Source organism: Pelophylax lessonae, assembly GCF_965119305.1.
Source record: "Pelophylax lessonae genome assembly, chromosome: 12".
NCBI classification, from domain to species: domain Eukaryota; kingdom Metazoa; phylum Chordata; class Amphibia; order Anura; family Ranidae; genus Pelophylax; species Pelophylax lessonae.
The window spans coordinates 129,229,693-129,251,943 of NC_138779.1; the positions used below are offsets into that span (position 1 = coordinate 129,229,693).

Below are 22,251 nucleotides of genomic sequence, written 5' to 3' on the forward strand. Positions count from 1 at the left end.
CAGCCCATACATGATTACCGGTAATTTTTAATTTAACCTGCTGGTTGAACAAAAAAATTACCTTATTTCTCCATCTACACATTTGAGGTGGATGGGGGAACCCCTCCCTCTGAGCTATTGTGTTCTGACTGCTGTCAGAACGCGCTAGTTGGTGCTGCCAGCTATAGCCGATGGCACTTATCGTGAAAAGCCGGAAAGGCTAGTTGTATTCAAGTTTATCGTTAGATCTGGAAGTTTAAAACCCGCCACTTTATTGTTCACTTTTGGACTGGACAAAAAAAAATATGTAGTTGTAAATATCATCATTGACAGTTGATAGTTGATCTTGAAGTATAAAGATTGAGCTCAGCAGCCTCCCGTGACAAATGCTAAGGAAAAATCTGACCCTTTCCGGTGGCGCAGGAGCTTGCTGCAAAGTCCTGCTCCTTCACATTTCCATTGACCCATCTCTATGATGGGCAGCCTTGAAAGGAAGTAGAAATGTCTTAAATTTGGCATTGACAGGAGGGTTTGGGAGGCTGCAGCAGGTATGAGTACTTCTAGGGGGGCTGCATTTTAGATCTCAACAGCTTGTCCCCACCCCTTCTTTCCAGTGACAGAGTCTTTTATAAATAATATCAGGTCTTCAGTTATTCTTTCTGGTTCCTTTTGCTGCCAACACTGCCATGTTCAGCCCTGGTAGCCATGTTGTGAGCTCTGCACTCCTCTTTGTACACACTCTCTACCACACCTACCTATGGTTGGGGTTCATCCAGTAGGAGTAAGTGCATGTGTATGTTGACTGATACCTACTGCTAACACTGACTAACCTAAAAATGACAAACTACTTTGGTTATTGCTTGTCTTACTTATGTCCAGTTAAATTTGTACCAGCCATAATTTAAGTCTTTATTTTCTAAACCGTAATTAGACAGGCATAATTGGATATGTAATAGCAATATAATAATGACATATATAAAACTAAAACACTGATCATATCCTTTGAACCCCTGAATTTTGCAAAATGAATTTGAAAACTAATTGGGAAAAAATATTAGTAAAAAAAAAAAAAATTACATTCTATACTTCAGTTTAGGAAGGGTATTTGGTGCAAAGTTGAACTGAAATTTTGATTCAGTTCAGTTTTGATTCAAGAGGTTAACGTATCGTGGAATATTGTACATTGTTCTGGTTACTTGCATATGAGGTTTTGAGCATTTTGCCATATAAATGTCAGTGCCTAGTTTTATATGGTTAAATACAAGGATGGCTGTTATGCTTGTATGATGACATTTTTTATTGGGTATACAAAACTGACTTCTATTGGAAATCCCCAAATTAAAAGGTTTGTGTGAAATTGGGTACACAAGCAAACCTAAATCAAATCAAACTTGAAACTATATAGTGATATATCTTCTCTGCTTTTATTTATTGTGCATTTTAATTACTTTTACATATATTTTATTAAACGGGCACAACATCCACCTTGTACTATAGATGGTACATTTCTTTGTGGTGGCAGCAGTTTCAGATTCTTGGCTAATAGATATCTATTTTCCGTTGTTGCTTGTGGGGTGTCTTGGGAGCTTATTGGTGTTTTTTGTGACTTTTTTTTGTTCAGGCCGATTTGACTTGTTACGCTTTTATAGCTCTTAAAATGATTTTGTATGTTTTTTGTTTTTTTTTTAACTTATCTATTCAGTATCTGCTTTTATGTCCTCTCATTGTTCTGCATATTTATAATGTAGTGCAGGGTATTGTCTTCTCTTGAATGATGTCAAATATTACTGTGACTTCATTCAGGAATCTGAGCGTCTAGAATCCCAGATGAAGCTATTTGAAGATCTGGAGTTCCAACAGCTTGAGAATGAAAGCCGTTTGGAAGAAGAGAGAGAAACCACAGGTCAGCAACTACTGCAAAACAAGGGAGAGTGCCAAAAGAGAATTGTTCATAGAAAGGTAAGAGTGTTTGTATATAGAATTAATGTTGTAGTCAGCTCTACCAGCAGGAGACAAACTCATGAAATGGTATTGCTTTATGGAAGGCTTAAGTGACATTAAACTACAATAAATAAAAAGTTGTCATTTAGCCCCCGTTCACATTGGCCGACTTTGCAGCGCTGCACCGGTTTCCAAAAAATAGTTCCTGCGCTGCGTTTGGTGACTTTGGCGGCAATTTCAATAGACATCTGTGTATGAAGCTGCACAGATATCTTTCAAGTCGCCCCTGAAGTCGGACTGAAATGCAGCTTTGAAATCGTGCCAGTTCAGATCAACTAGCACGATTTCAAAGCCGTGCTCAGTGTGAACCAGAGCTTAAAGTGTTTTACAGACCAATTTCAAATGTTTCATCATAAAGTAACTGAGGCTGCATAAAACTAATATTTAAAGGTAAGTGATTATAAGAATATTTCATGTTTGTTTTTGTAGGAACGTCTAGCTGCCCTGGAGCTTCAAGCCAATCAAATTAGATTTCAGTCTGCACAGGATGCTGAACGTCTTGGTCAGGAAAGAAGTGCCACTTTAGTACAGCTACACAAGGTAAAATATAGATAAAGTGCACAACATTAATTTTATTGCAGAATTCTGAATGGCTCTGACATTGAATTACTTTAGTTTTAATATTTTTGGAAGTGAGGTGAGAAGCTAGGGGAGTGCAGGTAAATGTTTTTGCAGCAGATGACTAAAAACGCAAAAAATCATGTTTCATTATCTCCTGGAAAAATGCGGACTTCTCTGTACATTTTTTTTGTGGTTGTTATGGTACTAATGTTGTTGTAAATAACTGTAATTAAGCTTTTCTTTTCCCCCCACAAAATAATTTTTATGGATTTTTAGCATGAGTCATGCTTTGTTTAAATCCTCTTGTGTTATAACAGGAAAAGGAAAAGCTGGTTCAACTGGAGAGAAGATATCAAACCCTGACAAGGCAGCGGGGTTTTTCCACTGGGTCATCTGCTCTCAGGGAGGTAATGATCACACCGGCTTTTACAATGATCCTGAAAAAATGCTAATGGTTAACCACACATCTTGAAAAAGAGCCAGATGATGCCTTCCTTCTCTATAATTATAATTATTTTTTGCTGTAGACTAGCAGAAAAAATTTAAAATTTTACACACATATAACACTACATTTTATGCAGACGTTGGTCCAGTCGCCCAGCTTTAATTCAGTGTTGCATGTGCAGTGCTCTTGTTACCTTCCTTCCAGGGCAGCACAGGAGAGTGAGTAACTTAATTGGAACCACCCTTATCCACAAAACTTCAAAAATAGATCCTTATGACTGGCTGCTGAGCTTTAGCGTTTTCTTTTGTGGGGAATTAATTGGATCGCTTTTAATATTTGGAGGAAGTTCACTCTTATTTGAGTTGTCCTGCTCTTGCATCCTTCATTCTCTTCCTGATTATGTGATGATTGGTCTCTAGGTCCTTTCCCCTTTAGAGCTTGGCAAGAACTAGGACTGGGGACTGATACTCCTAGAAAGACCAGTGGCTAGTTCTGCAGGGACCTCTTTCTTGATGACGCCAGATGCTTTCCCAAGCTGGAGTAGCATCTTGTCTCCAGGAGCTTTGACCTGCGGCTCTGGTATTCATGAGGTACATGGGGTTAGGTGTGGGCCTAAAATTGAGTTTTTCTGGCCCATGCTTCCCAGAGTAGATCTGAAAGTCCAGAAAAATCTGCAAGGATGTAATAGTTGTCCATGATGTACCAGCATCCACGTTTAATATTTTTGTTTATGTTGGCAGAATAAAACCCACAAAGGTTTTTGCTGTAAAATTTAATTTCTAGTCTGAGTTTCTTCCCTTTTTAGACTGCAGATGCTGTCATTGTCAGATTCTTTCAGAAAACTCAGCTTTTGTGATGGAAGATCCCTTTGTGGGGCAAAACGAACTTGGCTTTTATTTCTGCCAGTTACTTCAAGGGCAACATGTATATTCTGGTGATTACCTTAGTGGAAAATATCAGAAGCTGGGTGGTCCTTAAATATAGACCGTTTCCTCTGTGTTCTAATGGGGCTTCCCTCAAACCAGCAGCATTTCATTTATATAAAAGTTTAAAAAGTATTTTGTTTGTGGGTGTTACAGGGAGAGAGAATTTCAGATACAGCCTCATCGCTGGAGTTCCTACAAGGTGGTATATATCAAAGTCTCATTGTCAATATCCAGGCCCAAGTTGTTGCTTTCAGTGTTTTTAGTGTTTTTACTTATGGTAATAGCCAGTTCTTAGGACTTTGTATTGGTGACATGTTTATTTCTTACACACGCTCTCCTTTGCTGTCCTGAAAGATTTCAGGGTGGAATTACTGGTAAGTCTTAGGTTAACCATAGATGGCTCAAATTTTAGCCAGTTAATGCTGAATCAGCCAAATTTGAGGTGGGTGGCCCTGCAGCCACTAAGCCAGGTCTAAAGTATTTGGCCAAACTGTGACTACATCCTATAAGATGCAATGGTTGTTCAAATATTAAAGCAACCATTGGTGCTGTGGCTGCCTGAAAACAATAGCTGGTAGAAAATATTTCTTGCTGTTAGCATGAATGGAGGAATCCATTTTATTTTCTTTTATTCTGCCCAATGATTGTACAAAAGAAAACCAAGCTATGCATGGCTAAATTTATTCATGGCAACCTCAGCATCCAACACTTCTAGTCCCATAGTAGCAGATTTACTAAAACTTCTGCACTCAGATCAGCTTCTAACTTCAGCTTGTTCAGTTAAGCTTTGACAGTAAGACATGGAAGATGATTGGTTTCTATGCAGAGCTGCACCAGATTTTGCACTCTCCAGTTTTTTGTAAATGACCCCCATAATGTCTTCTCTACTTTTAATCATAGTAATGCCCTTAAATCTTTTTCTTTAGATCATGGGGCACAGAGTTCATGCACATGGAAACTGAATTACATTTTTGGACCCTCTTTGTAAACCCCAAAAAGCAAACTCTGGCTACTGCATTGACCATGCCCAAGATGATGTCTCAAAATTATTAGAATGGATCAATACAATGGGAGGCATTAAAATGTACCCTTAGTTGGATTCTTACTTGCCTACAGGAAAAAAGTGATCCATTCAAATTGGTATTCTCATATCTAAGATTCGGAAGATAGACACTTCCTGTAATAACTTTTGCTATGTGTGTTTTCCTGTCACGATGTCACCCTTTCCCCTAATTTTGTATTGAGTGTCAGCTAGGCATAAAATGAGAGGAAAATCTCCCCAATAGTAGGACACTGACTGAAATTAAACCTGGACAGAGCTATTAACCCTTCCTTACTATGAAAAATAATTGCCTGGAGATTTACCCTAACACATATGTATATGCTGTATTTATTGCAGAATATCTGCCCTAATAGAGCAATAAATTATGAGATTTTGAGCCCAGGCCAAAATCTCCCTGCTGCTTCTGCATTGCCCTATTTTAGCCTTTTTCCTCCTGCCATGTTTGTTTGTTTTCCATGTTTCTGTTTTCCCTGGCTTTCCTCTTCCTCCCTTGCTTTTAGGAATACCTGTCCCTTGCTGATGCCCTCTGCTTGTACAATGCTTCATCTTCCACTCTTACGTTTCACCCTGTCATATTTGACTCGGAGGTACAATATCTCATTTACTATTTAATAATTCCATGTGAGGTTGTAAGACAGGGGTGTCCAACCTTTTTGACCTTCCTGGGCCACATTGGAAGAAGAAGAATTGTCTTGGGCCACACATAAAATACACAAACAATAAGGATAGCTGATAAGCAGAAAAAGTCGGGCAGATCACAAGTTAACGATCACTGATATGGTTAATGTACCTATCTGAGTAATAACACTTCACATTTTTTGTAATATTTTTTATTATAAAATTAAGAGAGGGCAACATAAAACTAGTGGGATATAACACTGTTTTTGATAAACGAACACATCAATATCTGGCTCGATGGATGTAGTAGCAAATCTCAATGAATTCTCAAGGTGCTCATCTGATATTTTGGCTCTAATTTTGCCCTTTGCGTGCTTCACTCTTGAAAATAGTTTCTCACAAGTATAGGTGCTGCCGAAAACTGCTGACACGAATAAGGCGTGATTGTGAAGAGTGGGGTATTTTTCTTTGGGAAGATAAAACTTGTAAAAGTCCAGTAAAGAGACACTGTCAAATTATTCTTTGGCTGCATGTGTTGGCTAAGTGTAAATACATTTAAAAAAAAAAAAAACCCAAAAAATCAGCAGTTTTAAGTAAGTTTATAATTTTGTGTTGGGCCATAGTCGTCTTGGGCCCCAGGTTGAACACCCCTGTTTTAAGGTGAATTGTATTTAGTATTTGTCTTAATCATATACTTGCGCAAGTCCACACCTGTTCAGGGGAGCTGTATTCTTGGTATTCTGAAGGCAGGTTTTATTTGAGATACAGGCATATAGAGTTGTACTGTGACCATAGCTGCCAGTTCTAAGTGACAATAGTGTTCTCTGAATGCTCATATATTCGGGGAACCTATCATTGTCTACTGCCAGGTATGCCCATGGCTGACATCTGTGATCCCTGCTGCCGACTCAAGCAAAACCTGCAGTCAGTGTGTAATAAAAATAGTAATCTAAATATGTTCCCTGCAACTGGTATGTACAGGGCTTTAGTTTGTATATTTACTCTATGGTCCTATTACATTTAGTTTAAAAAAAAAAAAACTTACAACTTATTTACTATAGATTTTTGTTTTGCATATTATGTAGTTTTATAGCAAGCACGCATTTTTCAGTAAGAAGGGATATGATGGTTGCAGTATATGAGCTGTGTAATGTTAGCAGAACATTTAGCTTTTGTTACCCAGAGAACTGCTTAAAGCTGAACCTCAGACAGGCCACTAAATACATCACTGAAATATATATACAGGAGCCATTTTGCATGACAAAGGATTTGTATTTTTGCCCTGAGATTTAGAGAAGTCTTTACAGACAGCACAACCAGCCTGGTGACCAGCTGTTAAGCAGTATAACCAGGTCACCTCCGTCTCCAGCCTGTGCCTGGCAGTGAAAGAGCAGCAGCAGAATGATGAGCTTATCTTTCTGCTCTCTCTTCCTTTCAGCAAGTTTCTAATGGCGCTTTTCCACTGCATGGAACCGTACCGGTTCGGCACCCTTTTGTGCTTTTCCACTGCGGTACCGCATGGTATAGGGTCGGTACGGTACGGTATAGGTTTGCTTTTCCACTGCATGGAACCGAACGGTACGGTACGGTACGGCCCTGAAAAAACAGTACCTACTCAATTGTGGTTCCAACAGGTACCAAACTGGTACCATATCCCACAATCCTTTGCATGCAGTCACTACTAGCCACTGATTGGTCAGAGAATCCCACCCACCCCGTTGTTATCCCACCCACTTAACTTTAGTACTGCTTTAGTGGAAAAGCAAACCTATACCGTACCGTACCGAACCGTTCCGACCCTATACCATGCGGTACCAGCAGTGGAAAAGCAAACCAGGCCAAGCAGGGGCGAGTAGAGCCGAGCCGGTACTAGCCGGTACTTGCAGTGGAAAAGTGCCATAACACTACTAACCTACAAAGGATTTAACCTAGTAAACCAAACACTTGTGCCCACACTGCTTTAAAGTCATTAGGAATCAGTTGCCGTTATGCTGTTTCTTTCGCTACCCCCACAAATGTAATATCATGATTGATAAAGAAGCGGACTATTACAAAGAGAAGGGGTAGGAAATAAAATGTCCCAGACATGACATCAGAAGGAAAGAACACAAACATGCCCTCCTTCCATGTGTGCCCCAGCTTTATTGCCACGTGGATCCCATTAACAGTAATCTAATGTGGATCTGAACCCAAGAACAGAATTTTAATACGAGGGGTCTTCAAAAAGTTTCCGCACTTTTATATTTTAGTTGGAAACGGTGAGAGAGGGAGGAGTAGTAATTGGTCTTGTCTGAGAGTGTCCGGTGACTAGTCTTTCTGGCAAGCTGGCTAACCTTGCAGTTTAGTATAAGAGTTGTCACGCTGTGGTGATGATGGCTGCGAAACCTATTAAAAAAATACTGAAACTTTTTGAAGAACCCTCGTATATTGCATCTTACCAGTCCCTAACAGTGGTATCTCAGTTAGTTTTTTATTTAGATATATATTTTTTTTCTTTATTTTCACTTGATGATCCTGCCAGAAACACATCATCTGTCCTAGGGAATGCTCAGTCACTGTACTGTATCTATGAAGAAGCAGAGTTACCACCCTAGGCTGCTCTCCTGATTTGGACTACAAACACCTCACCTCTACTGCTTAGGCAGGAGGTGTTCTCTAGTTCCCAAAAGACATTTGGGAAGACTGATAACACTGAGATATCAGTTCAGTAAACCGGAATTTGCAAGAACACTGGAATTCTGGCAGGATCAACATTTAATTTCTCTACCTAGAAAAAAATGAAAAAGAAAAACCATGCAACAACCACATCTCAGGACTGGTAGGCTGCAATATTTTACATTTTGTTCTTGGGTTTGGAAATGCTTTAAATGCAAACTATTAAGATAGAAGTATTGGAGCTGCTATTTCCAACTTTCTGGCCAGAAAATCACTGGCCAAGGAATATGGACACAGCTAGTAAAAGTATACATTTCCAACCTGTATAATTACACTGCCTAACAGAACAATGTACTTCTAAGCAAAACTTACTATAATGTACATATTTAAAAGGCAAGCAAATGAAAATCATCTGTCATATAATAGTTGGAGGACACCAAAATGGTTTGAATAAAGAAAAACTGGCCTCCATGAACATGTTTTATAACTAAGATTTAGCACAAGCCTCAAGTTATATAAAAGTTAATAAAGCACCAGTGGTATGCAACAAGGCCTCTGGTTGTCTGTAAATGAGTTTGGCTTACTTCTAAAGTGTCTGGAGGCCAGGTATTGGGTCAGAGGTGCCACAAAGCTACTGGTGGGCATCTCCCCTTCATTAACCAAATCTGAACTATTAAATTCAAGTAGATTAACTGTATACTAATAAAAAAAAAGCCTGTTACTTGTGCACAGCATGTGCTCATTGTTGCAAGCCTCCCTGCACTTCAACTCATGTTACTGCTGAGTGTGTGGGTCTATCTCGGTTTGGGTAAACTACTAAAAAGAAAAACACTTTGATTTTAGTTGTTTGTCTTAGAAGAGATGAAATTCAGGTGCTATTTCATGTGAAATTATTATCTTGTTGATTGGCAGTTAGGCAATTTAGACAGTAAACTGTGGATGGGGCAGTTCCATCAGAGAGGTACGGCAAATTAAATGCGGAGTTGGGTGCAGCCTGTTCTACTATGTTTTGGGTTAGTTTGCATTTTACTATTATACATTGATTGTTGGCTAACTGTGATTTCATCTTTTGGAGTCATATTTTGCCTGTTGGCTAATGTTCATGACTTACTAAAAAGCTGTGCAATGTATTATTTTCTTTAGTACATCACCTTAGATCAACTTCATGATATACTGGGAAACATGGTGCCAGGCACTACCAATAGTGCTCTTCCTTCTGAAGGTTTTGATGCAAAACCAAACCCTAATGCTCAATCCTGTGAAGATCCCTCTTCTATTCATCACTGCTCTTCATCATCCTCCTCTTCTCCCTCTTCTCCCTCCATCTCGCTGGAGGTTGGTTCACTACCATAAAGCTATCTTTATTTTATCTTATATTTATGATCTTGCATTGTGCCTGAGATTCTGTTTCAACAGGTGTGCAAACATAGTTTACCTGTCATTGTTTAGTCAAATCTTCATTGTATATCAGAAGATAAACTGTAAGGCCTCATGCACACTGGACATTTTTACAGCTGCTGTTTTTGGCAACAGACCTTTTTTTCAGCAGCCAATAAACTTCCCAATATGTTATCCTGTGTGTCCATGCACACATAGGCTGTTATCAGCAGTTTTTGGCAGAGGCATTTTCTGTCTGGGAGAGGAAATTTTCAGCTGTAAAAACACACTAACTGATAAAAGCTGAAAAACGCGTCTATTCTGCATTTTTGAGGCATGTGCTTTTGTGGGAGTACACTTTCGCTAAAAAAAAAAAAAAAAAAGCTAAAAAACCACTACAGCTGAAAAACGCTACTGCAAAAACTTAAAAAAAAAACTAATTCTAAAGCTACAGCTTTTTACAGCTAGCGCTACTGCCTTTTTTTATCACATCTAGTGTGCATGAGGCCTAAAGGCTATGGTCAGATTTAACCTAACCATGGATGGGTCAAAATTCATCCTGTTCAGGAGGGACTGGCCAAATTTTTGATTCATCTATGACCTTTCCTTTTCAAGAGGCATTGATATAGCGATTGACTATTTCCAAACGGGACAACTGGAAAGTTCATGTTTGATCAGGGCATGCAGCCAATTAGCTGCAGCGCTGATCAGTATATTTTGACTGCGAAGTAGTCCCACTGTCCGAATACAATAGCACTGCAGGGAGGATTTCCCTTTTCTCCCTGAATGAGTAGATGAGGCAATCCATTCAGTTTTTTTTGATCAGCCCACAACTGAATAATGTATGGCCAGCTTTAGGCTTCCAGGGTCAGTAAAACCTGCAATCACACTCTGACCATCTTAGATGCTACTGCTAGGCATTTCTATGTCAATGGAGATGGAAGGGGGATGAACACTGCTGGTTGGCGCTGCTGCCACCACTAATCCCATTGGGGGAACAAGAGTGACTAGGGTCAGGTTTTCTAATCTGCCTGATTGATTGCTCCCACTGCAGCTGAATATTTGGCTTATAGGCCTCCATAGATTTGATGGTTTCCCCATCGTGCTGAGAATGGCCTGATTGTATGGCTGTCATCTCATGTCTATTGTTAGCTTTAAAGAGATTTTTCTACTTCTTCAGGTCTACCTTGAATATGTAAAATCAGTAGGACACTTCCAGAATTGGCCATCCAAAACTCATCAAACGGAATAGAGAGATTAGAAAACGTTGCCTGATCACTGTTGTTTTACCCCAGACACCACAGCATCATAGGTGTCTGCAGCTCACCACCTCTACCTTTTCGATTGCTTAAACATGAATGGTCATACAATGTGAACATTTGTGTTTTAGAAGCTTTGCCCTGAACAGATGCCTGCGGACCACATATTGTTTACAGCAACTATTAGGTGTGCTTGGATAAGACAGAGCTGTAGTTAATAAGACTGAGCTTTTTGGTTGATATCCAAAGCTATAACAAATAGTTGTCTGGTATGTAATAACTTATCTTCTTGATACAACTCTTATGGGTGACGCTACTTTTTTTTTTATTTGTTACACTTTTTTACTTCATGCTTCATTCTCATGTGCTTTTTTTACTGCTTACTTTCTCTTTTCCACAACATCAGGTGAATTCACAGATTAACGAGGGTCACTCTGCACCCATTCTTCCTCCTCTGACAGACTGGTATCAAGAATTTGCATCTGTTCCCTCCACCACTGTTTCTTCCTCCCCACCTCCCCTTCCTGCTAAGTCTCATGCATCTCGTAAGGCCCAGCAGGTAATTAACCCCCACCCACCCATTCCGTCCCGTCTGCGTGTCAAACTAAATCCTAATCAAGAAGGAATATCAATTTTTAAAATATTAGCTGACATTTTTACAAATATAGTCATAGGTAATAGAAGCATGTTTATGAAGTGTTTGAAATTATAATAATAGTCTTCTATGGTAAACTGAAAAATAAATTGTTCATGTGTGAATTAATTTTTAAAGCTGAACTCTGGCCACGAAAACTTAAAATTTTAAATAAATTTCTCAATATTCACAAAGGATATGAACCCACTTCATGTGCACTTTGTAAAAGTAGTGGTGATATCTAGAAAGGAGAGCTGTGGGAGGTACACAGCAGGTCCACCTACTACAGGCTGCCTGCTAAAAAATTACAGAAAGTGGGCAGAGACAAGACCAGTCAACCTGAGCAAGGAGCGAGAAAAGCAGTGACTGGTCTGCAATATAGGAAGCTCTTTCTTAGACAAAGTGCTGCAAAAATTTTGAAGTGAATGCCCAAAGGATACCAGGTTTCACGTAAGAATACACATGCTTCCTGTATTAAGACCATCTTTTTTAAACCCAAATTTCAGCTTTAAGTTAATTCAGTCTGTAAATGTTTGACCATTTGTCATGCAAATAGACAATTAACATACCTTTTCTGTTAGATTTCTTTGTCTCGAACAGAAATCGAAGGTGGCAGAACACTGCCAAGGATGAAAACGGTTTCTCCAGCTTCTTCCCACTTCTCAGTTTCTACTTTGGGAAGAAGTGTTTCACCAAAGGTAAGCAAATAAAGTACCTGTGTTTACTTAATAAAAAAAAAAAAGCACTTTTGAATAACTTGTTTTCTTACTTGTCTCTTCTTCTCTTTAGAGTGCACCTTTGACACCAAATGGCTCAGGAAGTCTTTCCCGTGGATTGGCGGTCACTCTGCAGGACATTCAGAGTAAGAGGCAACAAGCACTACTGCAAAAAGGTGACAGAATCTTTTCCAGCTGCATCGAGTAAAATATTTCCTGCCATCAGCACTGGAAGGTTCTTGTACACATTCAACTTTACATCCTCAGCAAGCATGCTCCCTCTCCCTCTCTGCTCCCATCCTCCGTACTGCATTCCTCCCTCTCTGCTTTCCTTTGCAGAAGGACACCATCTGTTATTTGTCCATTGTATTGGATGTTTCCTATGCACATTTACCTTTACACTCTCAGGGACTCTCGGATCATGACCATATTTTTTTTTTTGTGGTCTCATTGTTACACCCCTCTTCCTCTTCCACCCTATTTTTCATCCTTTGTGGCTGCTTCTCTCTTCCTCTTGGGCACTCACTTTAGCACACAGAGCTTGGAGTGACAGCACACTCAGAAAGTGAAGGCAGTGGGCCACCCAAACTTACAGCAAACAGAGCACACATGCTTAGACATAGCGTGCGCACACACACACAGACAAAGCATGCACAATTGTAGCACACATGGCATGTGGAAAGACCATACACAATTGGAGAAAATGCAGACAGAGTACACAGATTAAAAACCAACAGCATTTACAGGGACAGCACGCAGTTTATAAAACCACTTATTTATTTTGTGGTAAAAAATTGGAATAGAAAGAAAACCCAAAAAGCGCACACAGGGCATAGACAAACACATACAGTGAGAAAACATGCAGTCTGGACACACACAGACAAAGCAGCAAAAGGGTATTCAAGGATAAATCAATACTGCAGCAGTGATATCCCTCTTGCTTGTTGGTTCTCGGTTTGTATTTTGCAAGGTGGTGACATCTTTAGAAGGCGAGGGAAAAATTACTTTGCAAATATAGCATACATCAATGCAACCCCCAAGTACCAGATAAATATTTGTATGGCTACAGAAAATGTCACTTCCAATTTAGTAGACATGATATGAAACTTATTTTATTGGATAATTCAACATATGCATACAAGGGAGGAAGCACACAAGTTAAGATTGTTGAATTACTGAATCCCCTAACATTTTGACAGTAAGGCACACTGGCATTAAAATCAGGCGTTTGAGGGTCGTTTTGCATGCTTCTCAAATGCCTATGCAAACAATATTATGGGCAGCACACAGTGCTGTTCTTGTTATCAAAACATGAAGCATTCGCGTTGCTTCGCTTCAAAATTGAAGCCTCATGTCGAGTCTGGATGAGTTTGAAGCATTTCATGCCTTCCATTCAAGTCTATGGTAACGCTCAAAACGGCGCATTAAAAATATTTTTAAAAAAATCATGCAGGAGGAATAGAATGTCCCACAATGCCCTGTAACGATAGAGGAGAGCATAGAATGTTCCTCAGTCACTTCCTTCTATGCACTTCCTGTTTGAGCTGCTTGAAGATGGTGGACATCAACTTCTGAGGATAGGTGCGCAAATTATAATACAGAGCATGAAGTTGCCCTTTAGAATATCTCTGAGAGACAATTGGATGTACCCAATTTTGCCTAGATGCCCTTCTCCTCTTCCTCTGCTCAACCAGTTGCTCATATTTCAGCATCATCTGCAGGAGGCCAAACATGTGATAAAGCCTAGTAAAAGATAAAGCTGGTCATACACCTTGTTTTTTGTTTTTTTTTTGTTCAGCCATCGGGCTGAGTGAAAAGAAAATACATGTTCCTTTGACAGAAGTCAATTAAACACTCCCTGTAAACATAACCAAATTTTGATCAGTGTATGGCCAGTCTAATTCCCTGCATATACAGTATATGGGTCCTTAGAACAACATTGTAACATTTAGTTTAATTATGGAAACTGTTAGTACATGTCTTACAATGCATTAATGGCCACGTTCACTTATGTAAAACCAAACAATACATGCACATGATTTTGCAGGTAAAACAAAAATTTGCATTGTTTTTTCTTAGGCTCCTACAGAGCATTGCACCTGCAGACTCTCAGTACAGCTGTCAGTCTGCACCTCCCATACGGGCAGACAGTTACTGAAGAGCAGGAGGTAACTACGAAGGGGCTCACCACTTCATTAAGAAATAAAAGCCTTCTGCTGCGGCACAAGACAGGACTTATAGTTCATTCATTCACAGAACTCTGTGAATTCATGACATGGCTGTGTGAGTGGAGTCCCACACAGCTGTGCAATTTTTAAATTATGACAGCGGATGTGGGGAGAGGATCCCTTGCTTGCTGTCACAATGAGAGATTGAGTGGGGGGGGGGGGGGGGAGATGCATGGCTACTGTTTTAGTTACATGCTACACCCTCAATATGAGTGTAACATGTTACTAAAGGTGAATTTATCCTTCGACAAAATGCAGGGGCTACAAGAAGAGGGTGTACACATGTTGTGCAAAAGTACAATATTATAGTGTGGTTGCTGTACTTAGTGATTAGTGTGTGCTGACCTTGCCATATTACTGGAACTATACAGGTGGCAATCTTAAATTATTATCTAGCTATAGTATCTTCTAAAATTGTAAAGCCAAAGCATGCATTGGTATGACTGGTGCAGCTATAACTTTATTCTGCTACTCCCCATCTTTTTAAAACATTATTAAAAATACTGTTTAAACTGAAATATTATGAAGCAAAATGACCAAAACGAATGACACACCTAATAAAACACACTATTCAGAGTTTAGTATTTAAAGAATATGCACATTTTACCAGTGAAACAAAAAAAATACTTTTATCGTTGACATTAACTGTCTTATCAAGCGACAGATGTGACATTTCTCTGACAATTCAGTAAACTTCTTCTGATTATAAACTACCCTTGCTTCCCATACTGGCTTTGCCTGTTGGTTATTTATAGAACCCATTGATTTCAGTGGGAAAACATTTGACACATTGACAGGCTTTAGTAGCAAGAACAGCAAAGGGAGGAGATCATCAAAACAATTGTATTTTGCAACAGTCATTAGTAGGAAAAAACTTGACAAACCAGATACCCATAGTTGGTTTTTTCCCACATGTATATACTTTATGTTCCTATGTTGTATCTTCCAATAAATGAGATTGGCTATTACACCAGCAGAATAGCAAAATGACAGTTTGCATTTTGGAAGTTTTCTCTCCTCCTTTCAAGAGATCATTCTGGGTTTTAGTCCTGGGATCTATGTTTTGTTCATTTTTTCACCCATAATTCAGAATATTCCTTAAATCATTTCATTACAGTGGTGGTCTTATTGATGCTATGTGCTTTTGTGTAGCGTGGATATGAAAATTGGTCCATTAAGCTCCAGGGGAGCAATAAATGAAATGGAGGGTAAACGTTCTCATAAGGTTCACATAATGTCTTGAGCTTTAAGAGAATGAGTTACTGTAAATGTGCATAGAGTTGATGAACACTTGCACAAGCACAGCATTTGTTAGCACTACCATTTAAACATCTCTTCTTCTTTTCCTGACATTTTGTCTGTCTCTCATTTTTTTGTCTCTCAACCTGCGCTCAACTGGCAATCTTTGTATCCACTTAGCTGGTGACCTGGACACAGAAAAATCCCTCCTACCTGAACACACAGGTAGCCTAGAAGTGTGCTATGTATAATGGAAATTGGCTAGACTGTGACCTCATTTGAATGGCATTCACTTTTATGTTTTATGTCTGTCTGTCTGGTCACACATTTGATTTTTGCCTGATTTGCATGCTCTTTGTTCTGAGACACTTCTGTACATTGCAGTGTAAAATGATGGGGATTTGCTTGGACTGTTTGCAACAACTATAATCTTTTAAAAGAAAAATTAGTCCTATTTAAAGCAAAACTCTAGTCAAGAATGACAAGATAAAAAATAATAGGCCATTAAAGGATAATAAATGACATCCTTTGTTGCAATTTTCAAATTTCGTCCAGACCTCTTCTCTTGAGTACTTCATGCCATCACACAATGTCTTCAGTCTAATAGCCAGCATCATTCAACTCCCTTCATCTGAGCACACACTACCCTGGACCCCTCCTCATATGTAACCCGACAGTAAAAGCACATTGAAAAGCTCATCTTTCTTTGTCCTCTAATCCTATCAGCATGCTTTTGGTCAGTACCTGAACTGATTGGCTCCTTCTGCTGCTTCTTCCTCTTACTCTCTTACCCCGCTGAACAGGGACTGCAAGAGGCCGGCACCATATCAAGTTCAGCCACTTACACAGCTTGCGCAAAAAAAAAAATACATTACATGATTTTTTAATGATTATTATGTTATATCTGCCTAGAGTTCAGCTTTAAGCTAGATTTGTCTGCATTTGTATATGCACTGAATAGTTTTATATGTAACTGTTATCAGCTGTATTGTACTATTACAGAATATAAATCTGTCCTGTAAAGAAAAGCTAATAGCTTGCTGAATTGCACTGTAAAAAAAATGAAATGTAGCCTAGACAATAGTTGGGTTCATTTGCTTGGTTGATGTTGGCATGTTAGTATTTGTGTGCTCGAAGATGTACTGTAATATATACAATAAAGATCAGGAATGGCATTGTTCGTAATCCATGCCTTTCTATACAGGACAGCAAGTAATAGAAGAACAACGCAAGCGCCTTGCAGAGTTAAAGCAAAAAGCTGTCGTTGAAGCTCAGTCACAGTGGGAGTCTCTTCATGGAACTCCTCATCACGGCTATCTCCCTATCATGCATCATTCCATTCTGCATCACCAGCGGCCTTTGAACTCTCGCGATGATGACCCTTCCCATGGCTATGACACTTTGAGCTTGGAGAGCTCAGACAGTCTAGACACAAGTGTTTCCACAGGAAACTCTGCATGCTCCCCCGATAATATGTCAAGGTGAGGTTCTGTGATTTCACCTCAAGCCCAGTTTGCTTATTATACATCTTGTTGTAAGTCTAATACATCCTTGCTTGATATTCCAGTGCTAGTGGTCTGGACATGCTGAAGATTGAGGAAATGGAAAGGATGCTGCTAGAGGCCCATGCGGAACGAGCAAGGCTTGTAGAATCCAGAGTAAGTTAAAGCAAAAAATAGTGATTGAAAGGAGGTCTAGAAGGAAGAGTGTAATCAAACAAATGTAAAGTTTATTTTAATAGAGTTAGCTGTACTTTTTAAAAATGTGCAAATACAAATTAAAGTCTTCTGTTTGCTTGCTGCAGAGATCCCCATTCCCCTCCCCAACTTGTCCTCTGAGCACACAGAGATTGAGGCATGGTCCCCAGCATGATTTTATACAGCAGTAAAAACCTGGCTCGGGTTCTAAACTTTCTCCATTCATTATAGAAAAGAAGGGTGGTCTGACTTTCTGTGACATTATATGAAAGTAGGGTGATATGGCATGATTAAATTCTTTATTTATAAGTTTTATCAAGAAGCGTACAGTAGTGATCGGTCTCAGAAGTAAAGTGTACACGGTGCTGCATATTGCTAAGAAGTAAGACATTTTAGAATACAACATATAGTCAATGTTCAGCCTATATGACATCACAAGGATCATCCAATGTTTCAGTATATACACATACATACAACCACATATAACCTACCTTCAACATAAATAACAATATCTAGGTCTTCTAAGAAGTAAAACTAGCTATACCATGTACCAGTAAATTAAATCCCAAGAGAAAAGCTTCCCCTAACTGTGCAGCCCAAGACTTGTCAAGTCCAGGCTGGAGGATTGATACATTGTGTGCATGGTTCAGAGGATAGAAAAGGTAGAGAAGAAGAAGAGACGCAATAAGCAGGAGTGTCACCCTATGGAGGACGGTTGGCTGGAGGTGTAGGAAAGCAAAGCGAGGGGGGCAAGGATGGTAAGGGGTAATCAGTAGGCATGATTTACTTTTGACACATCCTCTGAAAACATATTGCACTCCTGGACACTTCCATTGAAATAATTATAAACATCATCTCTCTCATACTTTGTGTTTTTACCACTTCTAGGATGTGTCTGCTAAAGAATACTACAATGTGGCTGCTAAAGAATACTAAAAATATTTGCCAGCAAACCACAGATCTTAAGATTAAGTCGAAATTTTTTTTTTTTCTTTTTTTTAAAAGATCATATTACAGCGAAGTACAATGTTTTGAAGCCACGCAGGGCCCTTTCGGCAGGCTCCGAAACATTGCATTTCTCTGTTTGTGATGTGATCTTTCCTCAATAAAAGAAACCGTTGGGACTTATTCACCAGCACACCGCAGATCTTCAGAATATTTACATTTTGTCGTGCATGCTCCAGTATCCAGCTGGTGGTCGCTGCAGCACCCAGTACTTTTAAGAGCTCATTCCAGGAATGTGTACAATAGTAATATGGACTGTTATCTTTTGCTGCAGAATGCTGGCGATCTGCTTCACAAATGATGAAAGGGGTTATGAGCAGGGCTGTCTTACCGAATGGGCACGCTAGGCAGTTGCCCGGGGGCCCCACTTGCCCGGGGGGCCCTACCTGCCCAGGAACTCAGCCCCAGCCAACCATTGGTCTCAACTCTCTTGTGCATCCTGCTGCCAAACCTAGCAGGTGGCAAGCACCTGTCGGCGCTCCGCTGCTGTCAGGCCACTTGGGCCATGGAGGGGGAGCCCACAACTGCAGGAATGCCTGTCTGCCTCCACAAGAACAGGCACACACAGGACAGTCGAGTCTGACTCCCGTCTGTGTGTGTGATAATTTGCATTTTTATTCCCTTGGGTGATTGTGTAGGCAGGGCCCCAGTGCACTACATTGCCCGGGGGCCTTCAATGCTCTTAAGATGGCACTGGTTATGAGCTGCTATTGTTCCCCAGTGTACCCTAATGTGTTAGTACATATTTAAAGGGCTTGTAAAGGTTTGTTTCTTTCTAATAAAACAAACATGGTATACTTACGTGCTCTGTGCTGGTGTTTTGCACAGAGCAGCCCCGTTCCTCCTTTTCTGGGGTGCCTCATTGGCGCTCCTGGCTCCTCCCCTTCATTGGGTGCCCTCACGGAGAACCGCTTTACATGGGGGCACCCGTGTGAGCACGCTCCTATGCCCTGCTGCTGTGTCACTGAATTTGATTGAAAGCATCGGGAGCCAATGGCTCCTGCTGCTATCAATCTGTCCGATGAGGAGAGAGACAGCGGCTGGAGCCGCTGGGCTCCTGCTCATCTCTGGATCGGATCAGGCTCAAGTAAGAAAGGGGGGGGGGGGTCTGGGGGCAACTGCCGCAAAGAAGGTTTTTCACCTTGATGCACAGAATGCATTAAGGTGAACAACAACACTTTACAATCATATTAAACTAGTCAAAGATTTAAAGTGTATGTAAACCCTAACAAACTTATCTTTTTTGCTCCCTTTTGGTTTAGTAAATATATTCTTGAAGACATTTGGTTATATCTTCTTGATAAGTGCAAAAAATACCTGTTTCTGCCTGAAATCCAAGGCTGTACTGTGCACGCTATAGTGTTATCTCAAACATTGTTAAGCGAGTTAGAACTACATACATACAGTTGAGGAAAGAAGAAAAAGTTTGGTAGTTTGATACACTTCCTGTCCTAGGGTGACACCACTGCACCTTCATATATACAGAACAGTGAGTGACCATTGTCACCCTAGGACAATTAGCATGTGAATGTCAGGATCGTTAGTTGAAAATGAAGAGAAAACAACTAATGCAACAACCACATCTAATGACTAGTAAGCTGCAATATATTACATTTTTTTTTTCTTGGGTTTGGAGTTTGGACACACTTTAATAATCTAACTATTCTTATACCACTTTTTGTGGTTATAAAGAAATGTATTTTGGGAATTTATATTTATGTTTGTTTGTTGACTGTGAAAGTGATGGTGATGCCAAAGCTTTGTGTGACTCACTTGTAGGAACGTGAAGTTGAAGCACGCAGAAGAGCATTGGAAGATGAAAGAAGGAGGAGAGAAGAACTAGAGCGACGTCTGCAGGATGAGACTGCTCACAGGCAAAGGCTTGTAGATAAAGAGGTTAAAATGAGAGAAAAACATTTTTCCCAGGTTAGTTCTGCATTCAGATTTATGTATTACTCTGTGTATGGATTGTGTTTTTTAATATATTCATTTAATAATGTACTTCTTTCCTTCTTTAGGCTCGTCCTCTTACTCGTTATTTGCCTATTCGGAAAGAAGATTTTGACCTCCGTACCCATATTGAGACCTCTGGTCATGTTGTGGATGCATGTTCTCATGTAATAATAAATGAAAAGATGTGTCGCGGCTTTCTAACAAAAATGGGTGGTAAAATTAAGTCTTGGAAAAAGCGCTGGTTTGTCTTTGATCGTATGAAACGCACTCTATCCTATTATGTTGGTAAGCAAATGTATGTTCTGTTGAAAATAGAATGCTTCATTGGCTGACCATATTTATGTATGCGTAACCAGTCTTCTATAGCTGTATGTAATGCAAAACCAACATCAACTCGTTTTGCGTTCTTTTTTTTTTTTTTTTTCAGGATTGGGTTATTGTTGAAGATATTCAACATGGTCAAATTGTCTGTTTGAAATAGATATATCCAAAAAAAAAAGTAAATACAGAATCCTTTTCACAAGTCATGGCATAACCTATATAGACATAAACTTAATTTCTCCAAAAAGAAATATAAATATGGCCTGTGGGGAGCCCTACACAAAAAAACAGGAGGGTTGAAGGCAGGGTGTCAAACTCCGTTAATCATGGGCTGCATCAGGATTGTGGTTGTATCTGTAAAACTATATACATTTATCCAGAACTTTTTTTTCCCATAGAATAGGTGCAGGATCTCAACCATGCCCCCCCCTACCCCCGCCCCTGCTGAACCCATCGAACAGTGGGAGTAGCCCAGTTGCAGTAACAGTGGAAGGGTCTTAAAGGGGCAATAAAGAACAAGAGTGCCCTATGCGTGGAGTTCAGGGATGCTCTATGTACAGAGTGCAGAGTTCAGGGATACATGATGTGCAGAGTTCAGTGGTGTGTTATGTGCAGGGTTCAGTGGTGTGCTATGTACAGAGTGTAGGGCTGAGGGGTGCACTACATAAAGAGTGCAGGGTTTAGGGGTGTGCTATACAGAGTGTGCAGGGTTCCGCCACCGCTGGCTGGAAAAAAAAGCCCTGGATGCGAGGGTCCCATTAAGTGGACTGGCCGGCCAGATTCAGCACACAGGCCTTGTGTTTGACACATGTGGGTTAGGGGCATCAAATGAAAATGATAGACACTTACAGCACTCCTAGAACTGAAATGAGTGTCTGTTATTTTCATCTGATGCCCCTAACCCTTTGTGTTTTTTTTTTTTGTGTAAGGCCCCCCACCGGCTGGATGCCTAAGAGAACCAGTGGACTTCTGTGTGCAGAGGATCTTTTAAAAGTGGTGTTTTTGCTTTCCTCGTGTTCTATCTATATATTGGAATCCCCCTGGAGCTCTATGGGACAGTTTTTTCTAAAGTATATACAAATATATTTTGTTAGCACTTTGTCATATTGATACATATTTGTGTTATGCCATGACCTGTGAAAACAATCATTTACCAATTTTTTTCCTATTTTTGAATTTACAATTTGTTTTTCACTGTAAAGCTGGTTATGCAGTCATATACAATATACGGTCAGATGTTTGAGAGCGATACAATTTTTTTTATATGCAAGTGATTTTAACAATTGCACCTCACTGCTACATTCGGATCCCTCCCTTTCTTATGCTACATTTTGTCTACAATAAGCAGTTGTATGTTTTTGAGTCGTGATTCTGTCTATTATTTGGTTAACCATTTTTTTTTTAATAATTACGTTGTTGTAGTTTACATAAATGTTTATGTTGCTCTATAGGTTTTGCTTTTTCAAAGGATGCACTTTATAATGCACTTGTTTGTACTGTAAAAACTGTGAAAAGAGAAGTTGGGTTTATACTTTTTTTTTTTTTTCTTGAAAATCATACCTAGGTGGATGCAT

At 39.7% G+C, this 22,251-nt stretch overlaps 1 protein-coding gene across 12 annotated transcripts in view; it reads left to right on the plus strand.

Moving 5' to 3' along the window:
- PHLDB1 (pleckstrin homology like domain family B member 1) overlaps positions 1-22,251 on the plus strand; it is a 190,443-nt gene that overhangs the window by 152,528 nt on the left and 15,664 nt on the right. For 9 of the 12 annotated variants that reach the window (XM_082273468.1, XM_082273463.1, XM_082273458.1 and 6 more), the window contains 11 exons: positions 1,783-1,938; positions 2,410-2,520; positions 2,859-2,948; positions 9,392-9,583; positions 11,291-11,443; positions 12,100-12,216; positions 12,308-12,410; positions 16,906-17,182; positions 17,269-17,359; positions 20,183-20,329; positions 20,422-20,641. In XM_082273468.1, coding sequence (XP_082129594.1) covers positions 1,783-1,938; positions 2,410-2,520; positions 2,859-2,948; positions 9,392-9,583; positions 11,291-11,443; positions 12,100-12,216; positions 12,308-12,410; positions 16,906-17,182; positions 17,269-17,359; positions 20,183-20,329; positions 20,422-20,641 — 1,657 coding nt within the window. The remainder of the gene's footprint in view (positions 1-1,782; positions 1,939-2,409; positions 2,521-2,858; positions 2,949-9,391; positions 9,584-11,290; positions 11,444-12,099; positions 12,217-12,307; positions 12,411-16,905; positions 17,183-17,268; positions 17,360-20,182; positions 20,330-20,421; positions 20,642-22,251) is intronic. The other 3 variants (XM_082273464.1, XM_082273469.1, XM_082273459.1) reach the window with 3 other exon arrangements.